This window comes from Phytophthora sojae (assembly GCF_000149755.1).
Source record: "Phytophthora sojae unplaced genomic scaffold PHYSOscaffold_9, whole genome shotgun sequence".
Lineage (NCBI taxonomy): Eukaryota > Oomycota > Peronosporomycetes > Peronosporales > Peronosporaceae > Phytophthora > Phytophthora sojae.
The window spans coordinates 987,165-1,013,607 of record NW_009258123.1 but is presented as its reverse complement, the minus strand read 5'-3'; the positions used below and the strand labels follow the sequence as shown (position 1 = coordinate 1,013,607).

Below are 26,443 nucleotides of genomic sequence, written 5' to 3'. Positions count from 1 at the left end.
CCTAGATGAGGTTGGCCACCTTTGACCTCTTGATCGTTGCCTTCCTTGATACGGAGGTAAGAAATGGACCCAGGATCTTGTTCTCCGTTATCCACTGAGCTCGTATCCGCATGCATTCTTGCGTGGCTTCCACCGGGCAAAGTGTCGGGTTGTTTGATAGATAGTGCCGTATGGTACTGCCTTGGCCGATTCGATCGCCCTTGTGCGATTCGAATATGATTTCGACGGAGTGCACTTGGGTAGACTCTGAGCCTACCTGTTGACCTTGCTTGTTCCTGAGTATCATATTCTGGGCCTTGACACAGTGGACTCTTTCAAATCCTGTCGACATGTCGGGTTTGACCGGGCCCCATAGCTCTGAGCTTCTGTCGAGGAAGAAGAACCCAAGTACGACGGAGCTCCACAACAGCCTGGCTTGCGGACCCTCATGAGCTACGAGCTCCCGCATCTTGAGAAACATCGGTGTAGTAACTGGCTGCTTCCGGTCCACATGACTGTTGGTTCGCTTGTATCCTTGAGCGACGAGCTCAAATTCCGTATCATGGTAGTCGAGCTTAGCGTTCCGAACTGCCTTGTGTGCGAATGCCACCGCTGCCATCTTTCCGTCAAAGGTTTGGTACTTATTCCCTGTCCTGGACTTGTTGTGACCTTCTGACACACACAGCCCGGCGTATAATCCAACCATCCTGGCTTGCTGAGCCCTGGACAGGTCGTCGATCCACACTGGGAAGCCGAATCCATTGTAGAACGTCTCCCAGTGTTTGAATTTCTTGCTGTATCGCCCGAGTGTTCCCCCGGATACGGACGCTTCCTTGAGTTGCTTTGGCTTCTGCTCGATGCTTCTGTGTCTCTCTGTGAGGAAGAATAACTGTTAGTTCGGGCGTGTACATCACACCTTGTGGTCTGCTCAATGCTTCTCCGGAACGTGTGAGTTCCAAGGTGAAGGCGGTGAGGGCGCACTGGCGCAGCAGATCCTGACCTGCCTCGGAGTCACAGCTCATTCTCTCCACGGTTCGGGTTATCCACCGACTGGGGCTGTGAACCGTGATGTGGCGCCAGGCGTCCTGTCGTTGAAGTCTTGGACCCCAAGTTTGTACCGCTCTCGACATCGCTAGGGCGACACTGGAGACGTCAACTGCACAGTCGGCATGAATGAACACGACCCTTTCCCTGAGACGCATGTTCGTGAGTACCAGTGCCTTGGGTTCGCTCTCCAGTAGCCAAATGTCACCGGATTTAACCTCCCTTTCGAATAGTTCCATGGGAACACTCGTTCTGGAAGACCAGGCCGTTCCACCAGACAATATCCTTCCGCAGGATTCTGTCATCGGCACTCCCATCTTGTGTCGTAGGCGACAATCCGTCTGCACGGCTACCAAACGTTGAATGAACGGCTTGGTAATGGGAATGAAGCTGATCACGTGTCTGAGTACCCCACGATACTGTCCAACTGCTTGAGGGAAAACTGCTTCTTCTGGAGGGCGCCCGCAAGGGTTGAGTGCACCTTGCCGATTTTCCTCTGAGGAACAGTGATGCGTTCAGCTGGGATATCCCAGTCAATGATGACTGCGTGGAAACGTCGCGACCAGGTCGTGAACTTGCCTTCGTGCCAGCCGGCGGAGCCGAACACAAGTTTGATACCGTCTCTGATACGTTTCTCTGCCTTCAGAAGGCGGTCACCGATGTTCACTTCAATGAGGATGATGTCGTCGACCCATTGGAAGACCCAGAATGGTTTCAGGAACCCCAAGATTCGTGATGCCCCTGTGCGTTGGTAGTGTCTGACAGCGTTACCAAAAACCGCAAAGAATCCGGGAGACGATGTCCAGCAGAACACGGCACTATGCCATCCGATGACCGTGGTAGTTTCCCCCCAAACGTCGACGCGTGATCTGCGTGTACTGGGACGTGGTGAAAGGCGTCGGCGATGTCAGCGACCATGGCGTAGATGGCAAAGCCCGGGAACCGACGACGCAGGTCGCGCACACGGAGAGCAATAGCCTCGAAGGGGTCCCAAGTCGCGTCTGGCGAGACCGAGGAGTTGGTCTGATCGTTGACAGATACACCAGGCGGCGCCGAGAGGTTATGAATGATGCGTACGTCGAGGTGGAGAGGTTTATCCTTTTTCGGAACGAGCGCGAAGGCGCTCGAGTGAAACTCCGGGTCCTGAATCAGCGTGGCGATAGTAGCGATGACCTTGTAGTAGTCCACGAGAAGCTTGTCCGTCACAATCCGCGCACCATCTTCGGCACCCGCGTAGTTGTCCGGGACCGGCCGAGCCCGCGGCGATGTTGTGTACTAATCCATGGTGACACGATACCTTCCTCAGCGATGGCACACAGCAGTTGTAACAGAGGGTACGTCGAAAGGTGGTCCCGATAGAGCCAGGGCCGTAGAACCTTGTTAGGCCGAGGGTCCAATGAGGTCTGACCCCGGAAGAGCTTGAGTGTGCCTGCAATCCCAAATCGATCGTCGGCAATGAGGGCATCCAGGATGCCGAGATCCACGGATGGAACGGTTAAGGGCCCAGGGCCAGGATCCAGGAACGCTGTTTGCATCGGGAAGGAGGTACCAACGAGGTGCGCCGCCTCCTGGAGGCCTCGAAATGCTGCCGCTGGAACGCATCTGGGTCTACCCTCGATGATACAAGAACGTTTGACGTTCGTGTCGAATTCTGAATCCAATAATCGCGCGACCGTGCCAACCTGGTCAGGGGCGGCAGGATTGACCGTGGCCGGGTAGTGAAGACGATCTGCACGGTTCGACACGAAGCGAGAACGGATGAGGTGGGTCACCAATGCAAGCTCCCGAAGCACGAGAGACCAGTTAACCGCAGCATGGTCCACGCCCTCATCAAGGGAAGCCTGGAATGGAAGAAGCACAGCCGGGCTCAGAGCCATATTCGAAGGAGCTGTCGTCGGCCAGCAGGAATCGCAATGCGTACAATTGACATCCGATGGGGCCGTGTCCATGACTCAGTTACACAAAGCGTCCACCGCAATGTTGTACCCGCGTCGCACATGCCGCAAATAAAGGAGGGGCAAGCCCGCCCCCATGGATCTGATTGCGGCTATGAGCGGACGGAGATCGGCCGCCTTGCAGGCCGCCTGCATCAAGGCTTGTTAGATGATCAACTTTGAGTCGCCAAACACATGGATACGTCGGCCGGGGAGGTTGTCCCGAACCCAACGTAGACACGCCAAGAAGCCCTGGGCCTCCATCGAATTGTTTGACTCCGCAATGGCAAATGGTCGCGCCTCCTAGCGGAGTAGCTGATACTCGGAACTCCAAACGCACCAGGCGTAGGCACTTCGACGCTCTGTAGGCCGACACCCACCGTCGAACGACGCGAAGAGGTTGGATGCGTGGGTGGGTGAGGTGTCAGACACCAAAGACACGGGTAATCGGGTATCCAGCCTGACGGGGTCGGCAACCCCAAGTACCAAAGCTGTGGGCGAGTCAGACACACTAAAAGTACCCGGACAGGCGTCCTGCGCCATTGTAGGCGATGTCACGGATGGCGGCGCGTCAGGTGCCGGACCGGTCGACGCCGTGGTCGCCGCTGGACTTGTGCACGGCACGAGAACATCTGACGTCGCTATCGTCGATGGGCGGGGGTCCGGCGCAAAAGTGTCGGACACATTAGACGTCGCTGGCGGGGTGACTGGCACCGTGGCATCAGATGCTGTAGCCGCCGATGATGGCGCCCCAGGGACAAGGACGACGTGCTCTGAAGCCATCGCTGGGTTACTTGGTGGACGGATATCTGATATCGCCGGAGTAGACATCGAGCCATGTACTGGCGCTAGTGGCACGTCAGACGCAACATCGTTCACGGACGGAAAGGTAAGCGGCAAAGTCGAATTGTCAATGGATAATGTTGCTATGCGAACACCACCGTCCCCGCATCCTCACGCATGCTGTGGGTGCTCACTCTTGAGCGCACCATGGCGTTGAACCACCCACTGCAAAACGTCTGGCGGGAGTCTGTGGAGCGAATGGGTGTGGGAACACCTGGGGAACGAACAGTCCTTGGCTACCTGGTAGTGGATACAGAGCGGGGACTCGTTGATCACTGGGATTTGGCTACAAATGGCCGTCGGAATGACCGAAGGCTGGCCAGGCCGGTTAGCCGGCTGGGACTGTCGACGATTCTTGGAACGAGGCTGCGCCGGACGCTGGGAATCACGTGATCCAGTTTGGGGTCCGCTGAGGACGGTATGGACGACTGCGTCGTTGAGCACCCGTGTCACGTACTGCTGATAGGCTTGGAAATCGCGGCTGAGAACGCGTCGCGCACGGGGCTCCAGATCCCGGCTCGGTACACGGCGAAGAATATCATCAAAGAGCTCGCCGAATACTGCCTGGTACAAGTTGCACATGGCGTTGATCACTTGCGGAGGCGCCAGGTGTGGGACGTTGTTGACAGCGTCGCTGTGAACAGTTCGGAACACCCTAGCCACATCGGTCGTATACCATTCCGCTGCGGCATCCTGGATGACGTATAGCACGTGGTGGAGCTGATCCGCTCGGCGAATCTGGGCAAGAGGAGCTGGGTCAGGCCCACTCCATTGGGTGTCGTCATGGATGACAAATCTGCCCTGGGCAAAGTTAAAGGGATCCTCAGAGAATAAAAAGTGGTCAATGGGTCGCCCCTCAAAGTTGATCGCGTACAGCATCTTGATGGTCACCTTGGTGACTATGTATCGGTTTCGAAAACGCTCTCGTTGAAGCATGGAGCAGACTCTGTCCTGGGGTGTCATAGCATGAAAACGATCAAAGGATTCCGTACCCGAGGGCCCCACGTGGGCTACATCATGGACTCGGGCCTCGTACTCCGTTGGCCGAAAAGCACTGGCCCCAGTAGGGCGGTAACCTGTCGGAGAGCGACCGCGTGATCCCGATCGGCGTTGCTCTGAGCGCCGGTTGGGAGACCGAGACCGGGAGCGACGATGCATACGGCGGTGGCGGCCCCGAGATCGAGTTCGACTACGGAAGCGCCGGTTAGGCGCTCGGCACGGCGAGCGTGAGTGCGATCGCGAGGTTCGAGGTTCGACGGCGAGACAGCCGCCGACAGGATCGGGATCGTAAACGATTGTAGCCACGCGGGCGGTGGTCACCAGCATGCTGAGCGCAAAGGCCCTCGCGGGACGACGGGTTGAGACGCTGTCCCCGTGGTGCCGTGGGATCATCGAAGTGGGTGCCTCAGCGCCAGCCGTAGTAACCTCAGTAGCAGCGAGCGCAGGCTGTGGCTGTGCAGGACGCTGGAGCACGGCCGACGTGAGATCGGGCAACTGTCGGATCATAGCTTGCGTGGCTTCCATAGATGCCCTCTGCTGTTCGAGTAAGACACGAACAAGCGAATTGTCCGGGTGCTGAAACGTCGAGTTTGTATTGGGACCGGGTCCTGGGCCAGCGGTCGAAGCATCAGGACGCGGACCCGCACCTGACGAAACCGACTCACTCGGCCTGGCCAAGAGGGAGAGCTCGTCAATCGGGGTCAGCCGCGTCTCGTCCGAAGTCAACAGAGGGAGGACTGGCGGCGGGAGGCTCTCCTGGTCGACGTCCATCTCAGGAAGGCGCTTGGCGTCCAGAACGAAGTTTGTCACCGTAGTCGAAGTTTTCTCCCCCCGTGGAGTAATGAACGCGACCCGGCCGGCGCAAAGGTCCAACACAGTAGAGGAAAATGCTGCGGCAATATGATGCATAACCGTCGATGCATCATTATTACTGAGCGCAGGAATACTATTCCACAGGTTCGTAAACTCGCCAGGCGAGGTAGGTTGAGGTTGCCGGTGACGGAATCCGAGCACGTATTCAGCGCGGCTGATGTGGTTGACGCGCACGTCGTCCAAAGGGACCACCACGATCTGCCTGGCTTCACTCACGAAGTGCCGAATGGCCACGTAGCAGATGAACCTGGAGCCAGGCTCCCGGAAAACGTCAATGTCATCCACCAGCGCGAGAGAAGAGGCAGGCGAGTACGCCACCACCTGCCCACACAGGGAGCCTGCGGCGACTTGACGCACAAACTTGGTGTCGCAGATGGGGGATGCCACAAAGAACTCCGACACCCCCACGAAGCGAAAAGGGACAGCAGGGGTCGTTCCAGGAGCTCGCCCGAGAGGTCGCGGCTTGGGAGTGTCAGCCCCCAGCGAGGGATCCAGAACTGGACGTTCACGTGCTCCTGCAGCGCGCGTGGAAGCTCGTCACGGCGCTGTCCATGCCTCAAAAATGTGAGCGTCACTCGCCAGGCGGGCCGGCGGAGACCGCCATCCTCAGCAACAAACGGTCAGCGGTCAGTCGGTTGAAGCAGCTTGGTCTCCTTCGACAGCGTCGCATAGACCGGGTCATACCAGTCGCCTGCCAGCTCGTCTGGCGCCTCAAGGCGAACAGTCCGTCCCCCGAGCGCAGGGTCCTGCGACACACGCTTGGGAAGATTCTTGGAGGGGGGCTCGGGTCTGTGCGAGACGACGGAAAGCATGTTTCTCTCGGTGGCAACCTAGTTGCTTTGGGCTGTGAGCTCGTCTTGGGTCGGTGGTCTGCTTGCTGGCGGCCAAACGGCGAATGGGCGGTTCTCGCTGTTCTGGCTCGGTTCGAAAACCCACTCGCTCTTCTTCGTACTTAACCGACCACTTTCTTGTTAGCTAATATCGCAAGTTGAGCTCGTAAGGTAAGTTGCGAAGTAGTTAGAGTTCATCCTGACAGACATCGTTCCTCCTTGGGGCAGCAACTCCTGCGCCACCGGTTCTCCAATGGCTGCCGCTGCTGCTTGCCGGCAGCCACTCCTCGTTGCTGCTGCGTGCCGCTTGCCCAGTCCTCGCTGCTGCCGCGTGCCGCTTGTCCACTGCCGTCGTTGAGTGCTGCTCTGCTGCCTCCAATGCACACGCCGCGCTCGGTCATTCGCTGGGCTTCTGCTCCAGGAGCTCAGCGTCGAGATTGGCATCGGCACCGGTGCCTGGTTTGGCACCAGGATCGGATCCTGCCGGCGCCGCAGTATCGTCTGGTGATGGCGGAGTACCCGTCTTGGATACCAACGTTTTCCTGAAAAGCACCAAATAATTTCGTGCAAAACACCAACCAATCTGGAAAATCACCAACTACACGCGTGCGGTTCACCAACCAACGTATCCCGGAAGAACACCAACTCATTCCGTCAAATCACCCACCTAAGCCTAAACTAAGATCGAGGTTCGGCATCAAGACGCTGCCGGTGCGCACGAACACCGGCGGCTACGGCTACTGGCGCAGCTCCGACCGCTCCGCGGAGCCTCGTACCCGCGGCCGCACGGCGTGCTGGACGTGGCCAAGCTGCCCAAGAACTTCGCCTGGCGCAACGTCGACAACACCAACAACATGACCATCTCGCGTAACCTGCACATCCCGCACTATTACAGCTCATGCTGGTCCTTCGGTAAGCACATAAACACCTTGAAGATGATCGGATCGATCCTCCAATGTATCATTTCTCTCTAGATATGTTATTATTCTTTTGTTATTGTTTATTGCTCTGCAGTGGCGACTTCGGCGGTGGCGGACCCATCATGATCGCTCAGGAGCGCAACCTGGGCAACAAGCCGTCGATGGAGGTGCTGAGTGGTGGTGCTGTCTCCGTAGGTCATCCTCAACAAAGAAGAACAACGGGTGCCACGGCGGCGACCAACTGGAGGCCTACCGCTACATTCAGAAGAATGGCGTGCCCGAAGAGGGATGCCAGTCGTACGCAAGCTGCAGAAGACGTACGATAAGTACTACGTGTCCGATTACGGCACGACGCTGGGCGAGCAGCAGAAGACGGCTGCGCGTCTGTTGGTGGATGACCTGGACGGCAAGCCCATGACCGCGAGCGAGACGTTCGCGCTCCAGGTCGTGCACGACGCACTGTCTGGCGCCGCTGGCCAAGGTGGCGCACGGCAAGTTCGGCATCAAGGAGGGTCTGATGACGACGGTGCACACTGCGACGGCGCCGCAGATGACGGTGGACGGTCCGTCGAAGAAGGACTGGCGCGGCGGCCATGGCGCGTACTTCAACATCATCCCCACCTCAACGGGCGCCGCCGAGGCTGTAGGCAAGGTGATCCCGGACCTGAACGGAAAGCTGACGCGCACGTCGTTCCGTGTACCGACGGCGGACGTGTGTGTGGTGGACATGACTGCTCGTCTGGTGAATCCCGCTTCGTACGACGAGCTCCATTCATGGAGAAGATGTGCATACGGCTGTCCTCTCGACAATGTAAGGAGACAATTACTCGCATTGATGAAGTAACAATACTGATTGCGTGTGGTCATGTCTGAACACCTTCTTACAGGTCGAACACCTCATGCAAAGTACCAACTGGACCCAACCGGCGTGTGCATAAATTCAAGCCACCATCATCAAGGCAATAACGTGAGGGGATCCCCCATGTAGTCCAACTTCATCATGCAATGACGGGTCGATCGCACTCGAGACCTGATGCGTGTCTGCTCCAGAATGGTTGTCACGCCACACTCGCAAGAAGTATTCCACTTGGTTGTAGCTCGGCTCCGGTCGACGAAGCTCCATGTTGGCAATCTTGTAAGACAGTGTTGACAGTAACGGCAAAGGGGTCTAACTACGATGCCGTTCCAGCTGGTCCTCAAGCACCACCTTCATCGCTGGAGTGATGCGGGCCCGGAGAGGTGACAGAGCAGAGAGGCCGTCCATGACGTGAGCGCCTTGTTGAAAAACGATTGTCGTGTTGCCATCCTCGCATGTGTTGATCTTGTATCGACACCAGCATTTTTCGCCGTCGGCGGTTGTTCGGCAGCGCTCCGAGCGACACAGCGTTAGGCTAGATCCCATGTAGTGTGTGGTGAGTTGCAAGGCAATGTCAGCGTCCGACGGGTTCACCTTCGCGAGATGGTCGATGGTACACGGGACCCTGTTGTGCTTGTCGGTAGCATAACGTGGAAGAACAGTACGTAAGTACTCGTCGCGGTCCTCAAGAGCGCGATCCTTCCGCCAAATCAAGCGCCAGTCTTCGAACTCCCCGTCATCAGCGTCGGACATGACGCCTTCAGCTGCTCAATGGATGAAAAAATCGACACTGAGCCGAAACAGAAATTCTGTTACAGAATCGAACCGCAGGAGAGATACCAAGGCCTGTGTAAGTCAGTTGTACGTGGATTGGCACTGCACGAAGGCCCGGCGGGCTGCAAGCCATCGAATGGGTTAGTGCGACGGTAGTGGCGATCTGAGTACTGTACGACATAATTGGTGGTGCAAACGGTGTTCATTGGTGGAAGTCCGGTAACGCTTGGTGGGTGTTTCGTCCGGAATTATTTGGTGGTTTTCCGTAAACGTTTGGTGCTACGTCCAATATTACTGGTGCCGTGCGCAGATCCTCGTGATGACGCTGTGACCGCGCCCAACAGCTAACTAAACAGGTGAAACAATAGCTAGATTTTTTTTGATCATATACGGAACTGATCAGTGAATGGAACAGGTGTCTTATCTTGGTTTTTGTATGGACAAAACATATGCTACGGCAGTGAGCATTCCAGCGAACGGACCCGTTGCCGCAACTCGGAGTTAGTTTTCTTTATGCGGGGGTCTGGAGGTGCAACCCCCAGAACACCTTTTAGAAGATCTGTTCAAATCTCTGATCAGTTCCGTATATGATCCAATCCAAAGGTAACGAAACAATAATCCTTCGATGGATATAAGGTACGTAAGTATCGGGTGGTGCAGGAAGAATGTAGTCAACTACCAAAATTTTATACTGGGAGGGCAGCTTTAGCTGGCTGAACCAATTTTATTTCAGCGGCCGGGAGCCCCCCCCCCCAACTTTAATTGACAAATGTCGCCTGAGTCCATAGTCCACAGATAATGGCTACCGTAACATCAAGGAGTTTGTACATTTCGTGGCTGGTTGTTCCCAGAATGTCGACCGTATCCGTAGCGTGTACCACACACTGTAGTGAATTTATGAAATTTATTCCGAAAATCATAACTAGAATAGCTGCATTTTTTTCGTTATAAGCTAACATTTACTCAAAATCATTGAAATAACAACTAACGGATTGCACTCTTTCCTGCGTCTGTAAATTGACTAAACCCCATGAATCCTTCTTGTGTAAATTTGTATAGCTGGAATGCATGACCTCAACTCGCTCGGCCGGGGGCAAAGCCCCCGGCCGAGCGCGCCTTTAAGTTCTTTTGTGTCTTTTGCGCGGTAACTTCGCCATTTTTCTTAAAGGCGCTACACCAGGGTTTGAAAACTTGCCACCAACTTTCATGTTGCATTATTCTTGCCTACCCCACGTTTATAAATTTAGGCACACAAAGGAAGTCTACACTGTCCTCCCAGACCAAAGCTTCGCCTCTAGTTGTATTTTGTTAGCCCTACCATTGTTCATTTGCCAGCAGTCCCCGTACTTGAATATATAGCTCTGACACTCTGGCAAAGTGACCTGCTAGGTACTACTGTACACATTTTCCAGGCGTAATTCGCGGTGTGCAAATACAGTTCGGCAAGAGCAAAAACAAATTCGTGAAGGGCAAATTCGTATTCATTGAAATCGTTAAAAGTATGAACTGCCAGGTTACGTACAAAAGCAAATCAAATAAAGCACCTGATATACAGCGCGTAATCTCACGTGCCCACAGGCATGTCGTCCATGCTGCTTACCATGAAGTGGAAGCGAAGCGTGTGGCGGTAAAAGGCTCGGCAATTGGCGGTGCTCGCGGCCTGCGGCATGACATGTGAGCCGCTTCGTGCAGGAACGACTGACGATGGTCCTTCATCGTCACTCCTTCAGGCCGGCCAAAATATCGAGGCGGCGCTCCCTCATGCACGCCTTCACCAAGGTCTTGAATGTGGAGAACACATTCTCAATTGGGTTCAACATTGGTGAGTATGGGCCCAACCGAAGCAGCGTAGCTGGCTCAAACTCGGCCTCGTCAAAAACCTCTTCCGCGCGGCTGTGTTAAGGTGCCGAAGGATCGATTACAGGTCAGGCCACATACAGGTCAAACGAGGTTTTTCAGGCGGATCACACTGTTAGGTCTCAAGGTGTTATTTAGGTATCAGCTAGGTCTTGTATCCTCCACCCACTTCTCCTTTAGAAGAACCACAGCAACGTCTTAACGATGACCGCAAATGCAGCTCCTCGAGGTCACCGCCCCGCGACAAGCAAGCCGCATGACAATTGCATGGGCGAACCCAGCCAACCCATTCGACGTGGGCGCAGCTACCGCGACGCGGTTGCTGCTGGACCCGCCGAAGGACCCCGCCCACGTGGCCGACACCAAGCCGTCGTCGCTGAACCAGGTGCCACTGGACCTGCCGAAGAATCCGGTTCCCGCGGCCGGCGCCCAGTTGTCGCTGCTGGACCCGGTGGTGCTGGTGGACGTGCCGAAGGCTCCCGGTCACGCGGCCGGCGCCCAGCTGTCGCTGCTAGACCCGTCGCTTCTGTGCTGGCTAAAAGGCCTCGCTCACGCAGTCGCCGGCACGTGTCTGCAGCACGTCGTGATCCTTCGTCGTACGCGCTAAGTGAAGAAGGGGGTGTCGCTGTACCTGCGGCCCGAGGTGGTGTCAGTGTGAGCGCGCGGCAGGAAGACGGGGCAATCTGCGTGTCCCCACGTGAAGCCGGCGACCAAGAATCCGAAGGTGGAGGAGGCGATTGTGTCGGTGATTGGCGCCAAGCCGACGGCTCCGCTGCTGCGTTTACTTTCAGTGTCGTCGGGAACGGCAAGTCTTGGACCCCCCTCGCAATTTTAGGGGTCGCCCGGATACCCTCAGCACTAATCTCGTGAGAGAGGTACGGAATGGACAACTTCCAGAATTCACTCTTTGGGGAGACTCACAGAGATATTCCAGTAACGTAGTCGGAAGAGCGGCGCGTTCAGATCCTGGCACAGCTGCTCCCAAGTAGGCGCACCATGGGCGATGTCGTCGATATACGAGCTTCGACCCAGGAGAGGGCCCATCTGAGAGGGAGCCGGGATGTTACAATGAAAAACAGTCATCTCACCCGTCAACACTGAAAGTCGCGGGTGTCAAAGCCGAAGTATATAAAACAATAATTATGTATATTGAAAAAAAACTACTGTCTTTTCTGCAAATGCTGACATTGCATCCATTAAATCAGTTCTGCGTTTGACCTCACCGTTAGAAGGCCATTCAGCATAGATGGATTTGGGGGGGGGGGGTCGCGTTTTGCATGATCTTCATCTATAGTAGAGACGCCACGTCGGGCATCAGGGGGCTCCTCGGTTTCCATGCTTGAGCATTGGGTCAGGCGTTGCGAAATTCAAAGGCACAAGCCGTACAAAATCGGATTTCAAGATCATAAGAATAGAGCTGCGAAACCATTCACATGACTCTATCTTTACGTTCGGGTACCCAAACTTCACCCGGGGATCGTTTCGGGTACCCGGACCCTACCCGAACTCGGGTGTACCCGGTTCGGGTGGGTACGTTACTCGGTTCGGGTACCCGATTCCGAGCTCTGACGCATACGCACCGCACGGCAGTCACGTATCCCAGTCATCTTGCGCTTCTGCTACGTAGATCGCCACCATGTCCTTCCAGGTGCGGTGGAACCTCTCCACCAGGCCTAACAGAGCGGGGCAATAGGGGACCGGCGTCAGCTGCTTGGCCTACAGCGCGTCCACCAGCGCCTCCACTATTGTCCCGGCCAGAATGGAAGGGCCCGGAAATTGTAACACCTTCATATTTTTGGCAATTGCGAGGGATCGCCTGCTCCGTTTGAGGCAAGTGGGGGCTCAAAATACTCACATAAAGCAAAGGGAGCGGAAGCATGCAGACACCGCCTCCGCCGCTGGAAGCCCCACCTAAGAGGACGATTGAGCGGCATGTTTTGAGCCTCGGTGAGAAGCACATGATCGTGTCCGGCAAGGAAACCTAGTCCTGTCGACTACTCCAAAAGTCATTTGCTTTCTGAAGATCAACCAATTACAGAATGCTATTTCTCGTAACCCTATCGTGACCTAGCCCATTTGAGCTCATGCTTCTTGGCCGATTCAAACCTTCATGTTTGAGCGCCTATAACGAAAAAACGGCTGCGAATTGGACCGTTTTTACCACATTTTTGGAATCTAACGCGTGTGATTTACCCTATATCTAACTATCGCATATGGAAAGTCGTAGCCATCATGTTCAAATCGAGGCTTCAAATCGGGCCCTTCAATTCTGGCCGGGACAATACACCTTTTCAACTTCAAAACTGCAATTGTAAGTTCAAAACAACAATACTCTATAAACACATATTATAAACTGCATGATAAGTATCACCAGATGTGATTATAGAGTGTAAATTGCTTGTTGGCTAGATAGTAGAGTACCAATCAGTGTATAAAAGTACGAGACTAGCCTAGGATCTGCTCGTGCGGCTTTGATCTTACCGTATAATACTTTTAACATCCGACACCAATCTTCAGTGGTTACACAGGGTTACGCTTGTTTATAGCCAATCCAAACACTCCATATAGATATTTTTAGGGGAAATTGTGTTTCGGGTCCGTTATTTTAAAAAAATCCGAATCGGGTCCGTAATTTTCTAATCAAACGTTCGTTTCGTTTTTTTTAAAAAGCCAAGGTTCCCTGTACCCAAAGTGTACCCTGAAACTATTCCACACCCTATTGCCATCCGTACCCAATTGCAAATCTTACGGTCCTTTTTTTTCTTAATGGACATAAAAAGTCATGTTCAATGCTAAAACAATACTTAGTAATCGTTTAGGCTCAAGATAAGGTTTCACTGCTTACAAACTAGTGATATTGTGCTTTGCAGATAAAATGGCGCCCCGTTTTATGGCCTAGATCGAGGAAGGCCGGTCCACAAATCAGGGTACAAAACAGAGGCGGTAGCTCGATTTACTTAGATCGACCTCGAATTGCGCTTTTGAAAACGCAAAAGGGATCGATTTACCGTAGATCGACCTCGTTCTGCCCAGATCCACCAGGAGATCGACCTCGAGCCCTGATTTGGATTGTCGTAGCTCGAGTTATTAGCCGGCCTAAATAGATCGATCTGTCCCTTTCTTTGGCTTCGTTTTATTAAATCGACCTCGACTTAATGATAAATCGAGGAGAGGTCCAAGTCAAAACGACAAAACATTTGCAAAGCACAATAAAAATTCTTTTATATTTCAGAGAATATTACCAACACACTCTACTTCTGATTATAAACGCTGAAACTAATTTCAGCATTGCTGTTTTGCGCTATACTACAAGTAAATTACCTTAAACGCGTTGAATTACGTATAAGCATGCCATAAAACTGCATTTGACATTCATACATGAATATGTAGACTGATAAAAAAAGTGTACAAGAATATTGTTTATAATGAAGAAGCCATTATAGTATCCGCCCTACGCTTTGACGTATTCATTTCCCTAAACGGCTGTTTTAGTGCTTATTTTATATAATACCAGCATTTTCTACAGTGGAAATATATTGTGCTTTACAGAAGTTTTGCCGGTCCGATTTAGTGGTTAGATCGATCTAGCAACACAAACAAAGTGAGGTCATAAAAATGCGAGTCATCAGAAATCCTGCACTAAATCGGGCGCCTACTGGGCCAATGTCCTGCTCGATTTATTAGCCTCATATCTGCCACCCGATCAGCAACGGGTACACCAACAACTACGCGTGTGTCGGCGCCTACTGCTTCACTAATACTGCTCTGTTTGCTGCGTGCTGTAGCTCAATAGCTTCGTCTCTTCCAGTAGAAGAAGCTCCGGTCACCTGCAGCGCGACAGCACCGTCCTTGTGGACCTGCCTGCTACCCCAAAGTACGTTTGACTGTAAGTTACTATGCCTAATCAAAATGCAAGTTGTCGGCGCCTACTGCTTCACTAATACTGCTCTGTTTGCTGCGTGCGATTAGGCAGCTACTTGCCGATTTAGAGTCTCTGTAGAAGGTCCAGAATGGGCGTGCCTCGCGCTGGTATCTTGCCACCAGATTCTCAGCTCCGCGGTGTGGTAATGTTCCGAACCGGCGAGCGCTCCAGAGGCCCCCGTAAGGGCATTCGGAAGAGCCTTACGTTTGTTGTTGCAGAGGGGTTCGATGTCGCCCGGGCTAAAATCTTTCGACTGTTGACTGGACCGGAGTTTGGGCCCAATCCTAGTTCAATCGAAGGCGAGAACGTGTTCTTCAAGGCTACCAAAAATGCACGGCAGCAGGACTTCAAGATTCTTTCCGTTAGCAATTTCAAGGAGCTGTTGAAGCGTCGATGGGCGTGCATTACCGACGATGACATCGTGGCTCTGGCATCCAATGAGGAGCCAATTCATACGCAGTTTGTGTTTGAATTTTTCGTCTATCTCGTCCCGGTGGTAAGGCCTACTGATGGGATTCGTCGGGCCACGGCGGATCGAGTTCGTGCCGCGGCAGCGGAGATCGTGACCTTACAGGCAGAAGGTAGAGAGCGGTTCGGACCAATTGCCACTCACCATTTTGCTATCCACCGCGCCCGCCAACCTGAAGGCACTCCGTTTGCGATTCCTGAGGACAATACGATGCAACAAGCAAGAGCTCTAGATGCAGCGGTAGCAGCGTTGGAGGATACTGCTGCCGAACCGGAGGAAGATGTCGTGGAAATTGAAGTCGAGCTCTTTGGCACGTGGGTGAAGATGCGCGTGAAGCGCTCGACCCAACGAGAAGCGGTGGGTGTAGTGGCCTACTTTGGCTCACTACTTTAGCTTACACGTGTGCGAGTGTATGTGAGGAAGCGTAGCTTAGTTTAAATTAGAGTTAATTATACTCGGGCCTCCGAGTATAGATAAATATAAATAAACGATCCAAATAATGCTTTTGGGTTAAAATGAGAACTGCTATTTTTGTTTTATGTTTCTGACTTCCTCTAAATGTAATATTCTAAACTAGGAATCTGCCAACGGCTGGTTGGCAGGATTCTGCTAACATGCAAGTCACTCATTGGCTAAAAGATGCTACTTTCAGTCAATAGGAATCCTAAATGTGTATGGACCACCCGTCGTGGTGGTCATAAATGTATGTAGCCATTGGTGTGCCTTACACCAAGGTCGAGGAAGTGTTCGAACCTCTAACAGACATCGCATCTGTTACAGTAACAAGTGACTGTAGCCACTTGTGCGTGTAACCCCGTTACAGTGGGCCTCCCCCAACACGACATCTTTACCAGAGGGATTTTTCACGGTTTTCACCCCGAAGCCATGATGCCACAAGGTGAAGACGTCCCGGATGAAGACCACCAAATGTCTGAAAACTAAACAGAGGCAGTTCTTGCTAGGTAATACAGAAGCTTCAACGTTCGTTAAACTATTGTTCATCGTCACTATTAGTTGGCGTGCTGGGGTTGTACAATAAACTCGGAAGATCGGAGTTTCTTGTCATCGTAGCCACAGTGCGCATATAGATTTAGTACGCCCTTCCGTTTGCTTGGGTGGTGACTTCGACAGCAGGACCGCATCGCCACATCCAGCACCAAAGCTGGGTACAGCGGAAAGATGAGATTTGCCTTCTTCTGGATCCAGCGCTTGAGTAGTCCAAAACAAACCTCGATTGGGTTTAATTGAGGTGAGTACGGTGGAAGGTAGAGCAGCCTCGCTCCAGCTTGGTGGATGGCCTGAAAAAAAATATATATTTGTCAGCTTAAAAAAATGTTAAAGCTATCAAACTGACTTACCGATTCTAGCTCTCGATACATGTGATTTTTTGCGTTGTCCATTACAACTATTGAACGTGGCAGCGGCCAGGGGTTCAGAAGAGGTAAGATTTTTCAACAAACGCTTTATGAAAGGAGTTTCTGGTGTAAGTACCCTCAGGATAGTCCCAAGCGACAAATCCACTATGGTCCAAAGCTGCCAAAATAGACAACCGCTTACCGCGACTGAAAGGTAACTGTACCACCGCCTTTGTATTCTTTTTTGACCACGCGTATCGCCGATAGGCGTGACGCCCATCTTTTGCGGTTTCGTCAATAAAGAGCAATTGCTCTGGGTAAGAATACATAGCCTCTAACTTCACCTTGTACGCATGCACTTCGTGCGGCACACACTCTCTTGCCGCTTTGATTAGCACCTTTCTAGTCAAGTTCATATCAAAATATAAAGCTCTACAAATGGTACTCAGTGAAACATTTTTCACCATAGGGAAGGTGCGCTTCATAAAGTCCTGTAGCTCCTCTAAATAGAATGTGGGATGGTGCTCAACATACTTCCGCACACGCTCCACTACGTCACACGGCCACCGTGACGAGCGGGTGGTTCTGTCGTCATCTTCTACCACTCCCTTAGATAAGAACAAAGAATACCATCTCTGTATAGTTCTCACAGTAGGTCCAAATATATCACTTACGTACTGGAGGGAGATGCCATACACATGAACAAGAAAGACAGCGCGCCAGCGGAAGTCGTGAGAGTACATTGCGCACTTATGCAGGAGAGGAGATGTTCGAGACTGACGGAAATTGTGGCGATTGGTCCTGTCCAGTAGGTAGTGTCCGATAAAATTTGCCCCTTTCTCATTGAAAAAATGAGTAATATGGGCTATTAGGATGGGACATCACTGTTCACCGATTTACAATAAAACGATCCGAATTGCGCTTTTCTACCGGCAAATCGGGCGGCAATAAAATAAATCTGCGTGGTGCTCTATACAAACCAAGGTACAACTTGATCGAGTTGCATTTTTTATGAAGAGCTCCAGATTTAAATCAGTCTCGTACTTAAGCAATTCGAGCATGACTATAAGTCAAAACGACAAAACGCTTGCAAAGCACAATATTTATTATTTCATATCTCGTGGTACAACTTTGGAACAGGGAAGAGTTTGATAACAGGAAACATTTTTGGAACAGGGTACACTTTGGGTACGTTTTTTTCAAAATTCTAAATTATTTCATAAAAACGTTTGGGTCGAAAATTACGGTCCCGATTCGGAATTATTTTAAAATAACGGACCCGAAACCCAATTTCCCCATATTTTTAAAAATATGTCCCTCAATGATTGGCTATTAATGTTTGTCGGATGGAAGAAGTATTATACGGTACCTTTTGCAAAATTGAACTTCAAATTTGCAGTTTTGAAGTTGAAAAGGAGTACTTTACCATTGAGCTCCGGGGGCCCGTCCATCACGATCTCCCGCGTTGGTCCGTGTACCAGCACCAGCTTCTCCGCGATGAACTTCACAATGTCCTTGGCTGTGTGGCTCGGCGTCGCAGCCACCACAGCGTTCCGCGTCGCGCATCCGAACACGTAAATACGTATCGGATCTACATGGGACTGTCGAAGTGTACATCCTATACGAGTTGAATGTATCTAACTTTTCGTTTTGCTGGGCTATTTGTCACCTGGATGCTATCTACTTCTCTTCACTTCTTTTTTTTCCTCCGTTCTTCTTTCATGCTGGTTTCTTCCTGTTCTGCTTCTTCGACTTGGGTTTTGTTGCCTCGGGCTGCTTCTTCGGCGACATTCCTGGAATCGGTTTAGGTGCTGGAGGTGGGCTTGGTGCGGCGGCAGGCTGTTTCCATGGCTTCCCATCGGGAGGAACCTTGGTCGTGCCGTTGCTGTTGCCAGCCTTCTGTTTTGAGCCGCTTGAGCTCTTCGCCTTGATAAAGGCTGATCCAGGAGACGGAGATGCTGGGGCGCGAGGAGTAGGCCGCTTGTTTGTCCGAATGTAGAACAACAAGTAGGCGGTTTCGCTGAGCGCTGTGGCCTCCGAGATGGAGGTCACGTGCTCGTCGTCGTAGCGGAACCACTGGTCCTTGTTGTCACGACACACGCACGTGTAGTGGCCACCCACAACGAACTTGCCCAGGTGCGACACAACCGCGAAGAGCTCGTACATCGGAGGGGTCGAGAAGCCGGCACCACTGATAGACGCAACACCAGGGATATCCATCCCGTTCTCCGCCCGGCAGGTCGTCGACATGAACTGCGTCGGGAACTCCAGGGACGGCGGGTACTTCACGAACTGCTGCAGCTTTACCGGTCCCTGCTCCGGGTGGTACGTGAATCGCTTGACGCTCAGCGTCAGCACAACAGGAAGAGACTCCACCGTCGTGAACTTCTTCATCGTGGGGACCTGGTTCACGTCTTCGATCACCTCGACGTCGAACGATTTGCGGATCATCTCCTCGATCGTAATCGGGGTGCTGAGTGGCTTAGCCAGTCCGTTGGCGCCCGTGACGAACGATGGGTCTTGTGCCTCGTAGTCCAGGTTCAAGTGCAAGCAGTGGAACGGCTCGACGGTGATGGAGCTCTGCCTCTTACCATTTTGTTTGAGCTCCGAGCGCAGTGCACCCTTAAACAGCCAGTTGATCGGTGAGCGAATCGTGTCGACAGGGTTCTGGCGGAGCACGCTGCTCTTGCCCTTCTTGCCAACTTCCGCCCAGCCGTCATCAAAAGCTTGGGCATTTTCCAAATCAGCATCCACGACCGCTCCGTTCTGCTTCTTGGCGGCGCTACGCTTCGTCTGCTCCTCGCACGACGCAGGCAGCTCCAATCCGCTCTTCTCGTACTCGCTGTGCAGGTACTCCAAGAAGAACTCGAGGAACTCCAGAGCATCCTCCTGCTCGCCACGCATCTTCTGAAAAGCGCTGAGCACGTCCATAAAGTAGCCGCTGATCCGAATCGCCTGCGGCACCTTGCCGTGCATATCGTTCGGGTTCCGCTCGCCACTAGCAGCCTGCAAGTGCACTGCTCAGATCAAAAACAACGTCAATATACAAACAAGCACACACGACACGCCCAATCCATCCTAACAGACGTACGCTGCGCCAGCGTCGGCTCTTCGAATTCACGCGCGAAGGCCACCATGTGTCGCCACGCTTTGAATGTCGACGTACTCGCCATCATCTCCGACGTCGGAGCCGTAGCAGCGGAAATCTCCGCCAACAAGCTACACACCACAAACAAAATAATAAGTAAGCATCTCCTCAAGCGAACCCCTCGACATCTCCGACCCCCTAAAGAAAACTCACTTCAAGAACGGCGGGCAGGCCAGCACCGACTGCATGATCACATTCTGGAAGCACGTGTTGCCCTGGTTCACCAGGCCTCTGCAACAAAATAAAATATCATCAGCCTCTCCTCTTCTCTCCTCATTCTTCTCTCTCTCCTCCCACCTCTTCTTCATCTCCTTGGCGGGCGCCGACACGTCCAGCCCCTTGAGCGTCTCCTGAATAGCTTCCTCAAAGGGCAGCGGCTTGGCCGGATCTCTGACGGCTTTAGAAGCGCTGGCAGCTCCGTTGACGCCCGCCGCCGCGGCCCAAGGGGCGGCAGCGCCTCCCCACGCGGGCTTTGGCTGGGCCTTGGGGGCGCCCAGCGCCTTCGCCCACGACTTGGTCGTCGCCTCCACGGCCTTCGCCGCCTCTGGCTGCGAGTCGCTCGTCATGTCTGCGGCAGCTGCGAAGTGAGTGAAGTGGTGAGTTTCTCAGTCCTCTGGACGCATAACCGGGGTGAGTGAAGGTGCGTAGGGTCACGTTACGCACCGTCCTCCAGCGCCTTCTGCGTCTCCTCCAGCGAGAAGTCTCCGAACGTGATCAGCATGGCGGCGTCGCCGTCGTCGCCGCGGGTCTCCGGCACCGACGTCATAACCGCAGGCAGTTTGCGGACCAATGCGGCTGGCGCGTAACCGTAACCCCCCAGGTTACGGATGACCATCACTCACGAAAACCGGTATCTGTAAAAAATATGATTTTATTGTGCTTTTTATAAAAAGTTTTAGAGATGAGACGCACGTTGGGACTCATTTTGTGAAGCTGCAGTAGATTTTTGCGATTGCGGTACTGTATTGAATTTCTAGCGGCGGATGAAGTTGTTCTCGTCGCGAAGCATCTTCTTCTCCACCTTCTTCCTGTACGCCTCGCTCGGCGTCGTGATCTTCTTCTTGAGCGCCTCGGTCACCTTAGTCCACTTCTTGCCGAACGCCGACTTGAGGCTTTTCAGACTGGAAAGAGAAAACACTCGCTCTTCGTCGTCCACGCGGCTCAAATGCGACTCGAATCGGCAGGCAGGCTCTTGGTCATCGCCGCGTCCTCGGCGACCGCAGTGGTGGAGCAGGTTGCGGCCAGGGTGACCATTGCCACAAGCAGGAAGGAGCTCAGACGCATGATTTGTAAGTCTTGGCAGGGGGGTCTTGGGGTTAGCAGCGGGTTGTAAACTGACCGATCCGGAGGGCACTCACTGGCCAACAGTAAGCGTAGCGTGCACGGGAGATGTTTCCCTTTGGCAAACCAAAGGGACTTTGCACCGAATAGTTTCCGGGAACCCTGGGCGAGATGGGATCGTCGTTTCTATCTGCAAAACGAGCGTACATGGTAGTACCGTGACGGTACCTTCACATCTCCACCTTGGCCAAATGATTGGGTCTGTGCTACACTCGGCGACAGGTTATATCGGCCACCCTCGTTTGTGTCCGCAACTTTGCCAATTTTTCGAGTTGGCGCTCGTTGTTTAGATATGTTTGAACTTTGATTAGTAGAAAACCGCTACATGTGTTAACCCGCGAGAATTCCCAGCCTATCAGGTGGCTGCCATACAACTATGTGATTTTGGCACTGCGCCAAGTATAATCAGCCACCCCGAGGCATACAAAATGCACTGGAATGATTGTAACAAAACACATGTTGCCCCTGGGTGGAGATGATGAAGTGGAGAGGCCGACAAACTTCATTATCCAGCGAAAAATTGGCAAAGTTGCGGACACAAACGAGGGTGGCCGATATAACCTGTCGCCGAGTGTAGGTTGATTGGTCCTTGCCCTATTAGGGGGAGTCGAACCTGGAAAATCCCTCCCAAAAAGTAAGCCAAGGGCTTCCCAATATCTGAGCAAGAGAATGACCAAAAGATAAGTAAAAACTGAGCGATACGGGGGTAACGTTAGTCAGAAATTGCTCAATAAATGTGAGATCGCACTAGAGAGAGACGATGGCCCCTTCCCGGCGTGGTGGCGAAGCAGAGAGGGTGAAGTAGTGAGGGCTACGTCTCGGGCGCACTTGAGCAGCATCCGCAGCGCAACCAGCGTGCGCGCCCTCGATAGTATTCTCGGAGGTGGTGTTGACGGCCGCTAGGGGAGAGCCTAGCGAAGTAAGCACGCGACAGCAGCACATACGCAACACTCATGCTGCGGGTCTCGTATACCTAGCTTTCATGCCCTCGCAGACAGCTTGGAGATCGCCCCACTGTCTACGAGACGACACCTAATGCACACACACCTACAGATAACGATGGAAAAATACGCTCCACCAAAAAATACGCCATGCGACAAGTCCCGACTTCTGATCCGATACAAAACAATGTTTGTATTTTAGCCAATCAGACGAACACGAGCTCGTATGTCTTACCAACCATTACTGTACTACAAAAAATTACTGGCACGGAGAGCACCGCGAAGCATGGCGTGACAAAAAGCATGGCGTGACAAAAAATTACTGGCACAGAGAGCACCGCGAAGCATGGCATGGAAAGTGTTCGCTGTGGTGGACCCGTTGCCAGCGAGCACCACGTCCACTTGCCAGCCCCTCGACGTAAACGTGATGGGCCCGCTGAAGTCGGCCCTGCGCAGTACATGGGCTTACCGCAAAAACCCCAAAACGGCAAAAGAAAAACGCCTTGATATTATCGAGCGCACTATCATAGCCTGGAACAGCCTTGATGAGGACATTGTAGTTGAGAGTTTTGAAAAGCACTTTGAAGCTCTGGAATTCTTGTAGCCACAACAATACACTCCACCTTTTCTTTGTCACGACCGTAACTTCCTTGTCGTCTTTTTCTACATTATTGACCTTTCTCTAGGATTAATACCTCACTTTTGACTAATCAGCTCAACTGGTGTATTTTTTTGGTAGCTACCTGTTTACTATGGAGGATAGTGGTCAGTGCTGGCGTATTTTTCCGTGGTCATCTGTACGGACAGTCCTTGTATGTTCATGGCCACGGCCGCCTGCGGCTATGGCGTCGCGGGCAAGAGCTATGTTTCACCGAGCCGAGCACTTTCGCAACGTCGAACTTGAACTTCGAAATAAGCAGCTCATTTCATAAATAAGCCGCCTCCGGAGGTGGCTTACCTCGGAAATGAGCAGGAAATTTCCCAAAAAGTAAACAGAGCAACTCCAAAACTGTAAGCACTGTTTTTGCCAGTTTCGACCCCCCCTATTCTGATCTTTCCCATCGGGGGAACAAGACAGGGACGCAGCAAGGCATCCTTGTTGGTCAATTGAGTGATCAATTTCTTACTACAAAGAACATAGTAACACTGCACAAAGTCGGTAGTTCATCTAGGCAGCAAACTAATGCGCGTTTGGAACTCCTATTATATTATCTCTCGTCTTGTGTAACTGTACATGTTGGTAAACACTCATGAAGCTTCAAAGGCAGGTGTTGGAGGCCAGGATTATAGTAATGGACACGTCCATGACGATGTACAGGATTAATCCTGGACGAGCGATTCCTAACTAAAGTGAGTACCATCTGAGGAAGATTAGAGAAGATACGTTGAGGACGCGGAAGATACCCTTCGTGTGGTTCTCCTTTCTTTGCAGAATCACTGCAAGAGAAATCATGGGCAAATACTGGTTTGATACTTGGAAAATAGAGTGACTGCCGTCATCCCAATCGTTACGTCTCAATGAGCAGAGCTCTAAGGAAGCTGAAGCAAAGCTGACATGTATTAATTGTGGCGATAGTGCTAAGCTTTGAGAAACCTCTAGGGCACGTGGTCATGGCACTAACTTTTGCGCGAGCTCTGACGGCTGAAGTTCCTCGTCATCGATGTAGGCATGTTCGGACGGTGGGGGTAGCTTTTCCTCGGTGTCGTCGTGTTCCATGCGATCCGGTATCATTAAATCCTGCAGAGGTAGAAGTTGACCGGATAGCAAATAGTAGAACAACTCGAATCGGCGTCTTGTCAGAGAGGTGTTGCTCATGTCCAGTTGTCTCCCACCGACGACCTGGTGGATAAACATCCAGCAGACGTATACACCACAGCTAAACGTGTCAAATTGGATTGGCCTACACTGAGCGAGGACAGTGTAATCTTGCAGGCCTCGAATTTTCAGCTGCGTGGCAACAGCTTTCGCTGTATTCATGAAAGAAACTTGGTTCAGCGGGTCGTAGTAAAGTATACACTTCTCCGTCACCTTGATAATCACACAGCACCAGTGTGCCTTCGGAAAATTCAACGGCAGCAGCACGACGTCTACCCCAAATGCATTGACTTGCTGTAGAACACGCTCGTGGATCGAAACATCGATGAGGTCCGCGTCACTGCGTCTCGTGCGAGTTTTGCTTGGAATAGCTGACTGAAATCCAGCAAATCTGCAAGTAGGAAAGTCATCCTGTAGTCGATGGCATAACGCCGCGATTGATTCATCACTAAGCCACATGGGTGGTGTCGCTCTGTAAAGCATAGCGTATTCAAAGTCAGGAAGATTGGGAAGGCCGTCGATTTGCTTGCGCGGGTACGCAGATAACACGTCAGCTGCAACTTTGTTCGCCAAGGCGTGATATTTAGCAGGCAATGAGAGCAGTCCCTTTCCGATGAGCCACTTGTGCATGTCCACTCCGAGTTGCACCGATTCCTTCAGATCTTGAACTTTCTTGAACGTCTCGATCTGCATGCGTGAAAAATTCCCGACGTCTTTGATCTGAACCGTATCAATAAAGCCGTCTCCGTTTTCCTTGCTACGAGGTTTGGTGTCAGTTTCCAAGCTAACGTCCACGGCTATGGCGGTGTCTTTAGTGTTAGAGAGGGGGAGCACCTTTAAACAGGATTCTACCAGCATTGAGGGGAGAATGTAGAACGCGTCCATGATGAGTACGGGATTTTTCATGCGTTTGAATTTCGGTTTCTTGGTACCCGCCTCGCTGTACTTGACAATGATTCCGGACAGACGCCGCTGAGTTTCTACAAGAGTTGGGCGCTCACGATCCAGCGCAGACAGCAACCCCACTAATGTAACTTCTCCTGCACACTTACGCCCCGCTTCAGCGGCTTCGAACCATTTTCGATCACGTTTCGCTCCAGCAGCCGTTGTGGATTTTAGTTTTCGTGGCGCCCCTACCTTCCTGGCCTTGGGATTAAGTCGTACGTGCACAGAGCTAAATCCAGTCACATCACAACTCGATGACCTATTCTCCACTTCTAGACACTGATCGGATTCTTCGCTTGAACTAATTTCGAATTCGCGTTTGGCTTCCGCATCCTCATCTATTGCGTTTTGGTGGTGGTGAACGTGATGACTGGAAACCGCATCAACGCACAATTGCTCAAAACCGGCGATTTTACGCTGGCGTACGTTGCGCCATTGGTTTAGCACGAACTGCAGCATCTCCTCAAACTCGCTTTCATCATCAATATCTGCCATCTCAGTTGCGATCAGATGTGTGGCCCTCACAGCCTCTCTGTAGCGCTCCGCGTGCGTCTTCACTCTTTGCTCGCGGCGACCCGAGTTGGCATCTTTGAACTTCTCATATGAGAACTGTCTGACCTTCTCCAGCTTCCGGTCTGAGTTCATCCACCTGCAAGTGCAATTGGCTGATGAGTTTTTAGGATATACTATTATCGTGATGTCAGTCTGATCGTACCTCTTGTCGATACGGCTCCAGGGAATTAGCGGGCCAGCTAAATTTTCGCTCTTGCGATACGCAATAGTGTGGCGACACGGAAGGCGCATTGATAACGAGAACCCACAATCACATCTCCACTCGTCCGTTCTAAGCCTAAACTCAGAAGAGGTGCCGTACACGACAACTAGACTCGGGTCGCCGTGATCTTTACGAAACGTGTAATTTGAAACATTGTCCAATGCACGAGCGTACTGCTGTTCAATCTGCTTGGCTACATAGTGGGTAGTAAAGCGAAGCACATTGGACATCTCTTCGTCATAGTTGCTGTTCACGAACTGGCCAATTCGAGATAGCCGATACCGATATTCGTTCTGCATTCGACGGTCATACGCGACCAAAGCTTTCACGCACATAGACATACTCAGGGAGCTGTCTACTCCATCCTTGAACTTTCCATAAAAGCTTTCAAGGCGATTATTGGTATGGTTGTTAAAGTGTGGCAGATCTGCGCGTCGATACATCACCCAACGATCTTGGCATGAATCCCAATTTTTCTCGAAGTACTCGAAAAACCCCGTCAGACCGATTCTTTCACACAAGCCCTTCAGTGTTTTGTGCGTAGCCTTGTAGTCTTCTTCCGAAGCAGCATACACCATTTTGTGGATTGCTGCGTCGACTTGGCTCGCGTCGTCAGCAGAAATCTTCCCAAAATCAGATTTCGATCGCATTTCCTTCAGATACTTGATAACATGGAAGTGACAGATCAAGATGCGGGCCTCTGGGAAGTGAGCTTCAAGGACACGAATTTCGTTCAGATCTTTGTCGACAACTATAATGCGCACCAAATTAATCCGTGTCGGATGGGCTCTCTTAAAGTGGGCGATAGCTTTCTCCATGTGC

At 52.2% G+C, this 26,443-nt stretch overlaps 10 protein-coding genes across 10 annotated transcripts; 4 read left to right on the top strand and 6 right to left on the bottom strand.

Moving 5' to 3' along the window:
• Position 1: 1 nt before the first annotated feature.
• Positions 2-736, bottom strand: PHYSODRAFT_523548 (hypothetical protein; the record flags this gene model as incomplete). The annotated part of the gene is made up of 1 exon (XM_009536283.1): positions 2-736. A coding segment is annotated over one exon (735 nt), but the record flags the coding sequence as incomplete, so codon positions are not given.
• Positions 737-3,911: 3,175 nt separating this feature from the next.
• On the bottom strand, positions 3,912-4,763 carry PHYSODRAFT_522604 (hypothetical protein; the record flags this gene model as incomplete). The annotated part of the gene is made up of 2 exons (XM_009536282.1): positions 3,912-4,064; positions 4,326-4,763. 2 exons carry the CDS (start codon positions 4,761-4,763, stop codon positions 3,912-3,914), a joined length of 591 nt encoding a protein of 196 aa, XP_009534577.1.
• A 3,104-nt stretch (positions 4,764-7,867) lies between these two features.
• On the top strand, positions 7,868-8,197 carry PHYSODRAFT_383924 (hypothetical protein; the record flags this gene model as incomplete). Its single annotated transcript, XM_009536281.1, has 1 exon — positions 7,868-8,197. A coding segment is annotated over one exon (330 nt), but the record flags the coding sequence as incomplete, so codon positions are not given.
• Positions 8,198-8,590: 393 nt separating this feature from the next.
• PHYSODRAFT_338467 (hypothetical protein) lies at positions 8,591-9,031 on the bottom strand (the record flags this gene model as incomplete). Its single annotated transcript, XM_009536280.1, has 1 exon — positions 8,591-9,031. The coding sequence occupies one exon, from the start codon at positions 9,029-9,031 to the stop codon at positions 8,591-8,593; it is 441 nt and encodes a 146-aa protein (XP_009534575.1).
• A 2,092-nt stretch (positions 9,032-11,123) lies between these two features.
• Positions 11,124-11,516, top strand: PHYSODRAFT_305144 (hypothetical protein; the record flags this gene model as incomplete). Its single annotated transcript, XM_009536279.1, has 1 exon — positions 11,124-11,516. One exon carries the CDS (start codon positions 11,124-11,126, stop codon positions 11,514-11,516), a length of 393 nt encoding a protein of 130 aa, XP_009534574.1.
• Positions 11,517-14,919: 3,403 nt separating this feature from the next.
• PHYSODRAFT_338465 (hypothetical protein) lies at positions 14,920-15,693 on the top strand (the record flags this gene model as incomplete). The annotated part of the gene is made up of 1 exon (XM_009536278.1): positions 14,920-15,693. One exon carries the CDS (start codon positions 14,920-14,922, stop codon positions 15,691-15,693), a length of 774 nt encoding a protein of 257 aa, XP_009534573.1.
• Positions 15,694-18,374: 2,681 nt separating this feature from the next.
• PHYSODRAFT_564244 (hypothetical protein) lies at positions 18,375-20,569 on the bottom strand (the record flags this gene model as incomplete). The annotated part of the gene is made up of 5 exons (XM_009536277.1): positions 18,375-19,672; positions 19,747-19,874; positions 19,957-20,034; positions 20,101-20,371; positions 20,467-20,569. 5 exons carry the CDS (start codon positions 20,567-20,569, stop codon positions 18,375-18,377), a joined length of 1,878 nt encoding a protein of 625 aa, XP_009534572.1.
• A 207-nt stretch (positions 20,570-20,776) lies between these two features.
• On the bottom strand, positions 20,777-21,293 carry PHYSODRAFT_305142 (hypothetical protein; the record flags this gene model as incomplete). The annotated part of the gene is made up of 2 exons (XM_009536276.1): positions 20,777-21,112; positions 21,162-21,293. The coding sequence occupies 2 exons, from the start codon at positions 21,291-21,293 to the stop codon at positions 20,777-20,779; spliced, it is 468 nt and encodes a 155-aa protein (XP_009534571.1).
• A 1,138-nt stretch (positions 21,294-22,431) lies between these two features.
• PHYSODRAFT_523201 (hypothetical protein) lies at positions 22,432-22,689 on the top strand (the record flags this gene model as incomplete). The annotated part of the gene is made up of 1 exon (XM_009536275.1): positions 22,432-22,689. The coding sequence occupies one exon, from the start codon at positions 22,432-22,434 to the stop codon at positions 22,687-22,689; it is 258 nt and encodes an 85-aa protein (XP_009534570.1).
• A 1,005-nt stretch (positions 22,690-23,694) lies between these two features.
• PHYSODRAFT_523251 (hypothetical protein) lies at positions 23,695-26,439 on the bottom strand (the record flags this gene model as incomplete). Its single annotated transcript, XM_009536274.1, has 3 exons — positions 23,695-24,191; positions 24,870-25,366; positions 25,562-26,439. 3 exons carry the CDS (start codon positions 26,437-26,439, stop codon positions 23,695-23,697), a joined length of 1,872 nt encoding a protein of 623 aa, XP_009534569.1.
• Positions 26,440-26,443: the final 4 nt, after the last annotated feature.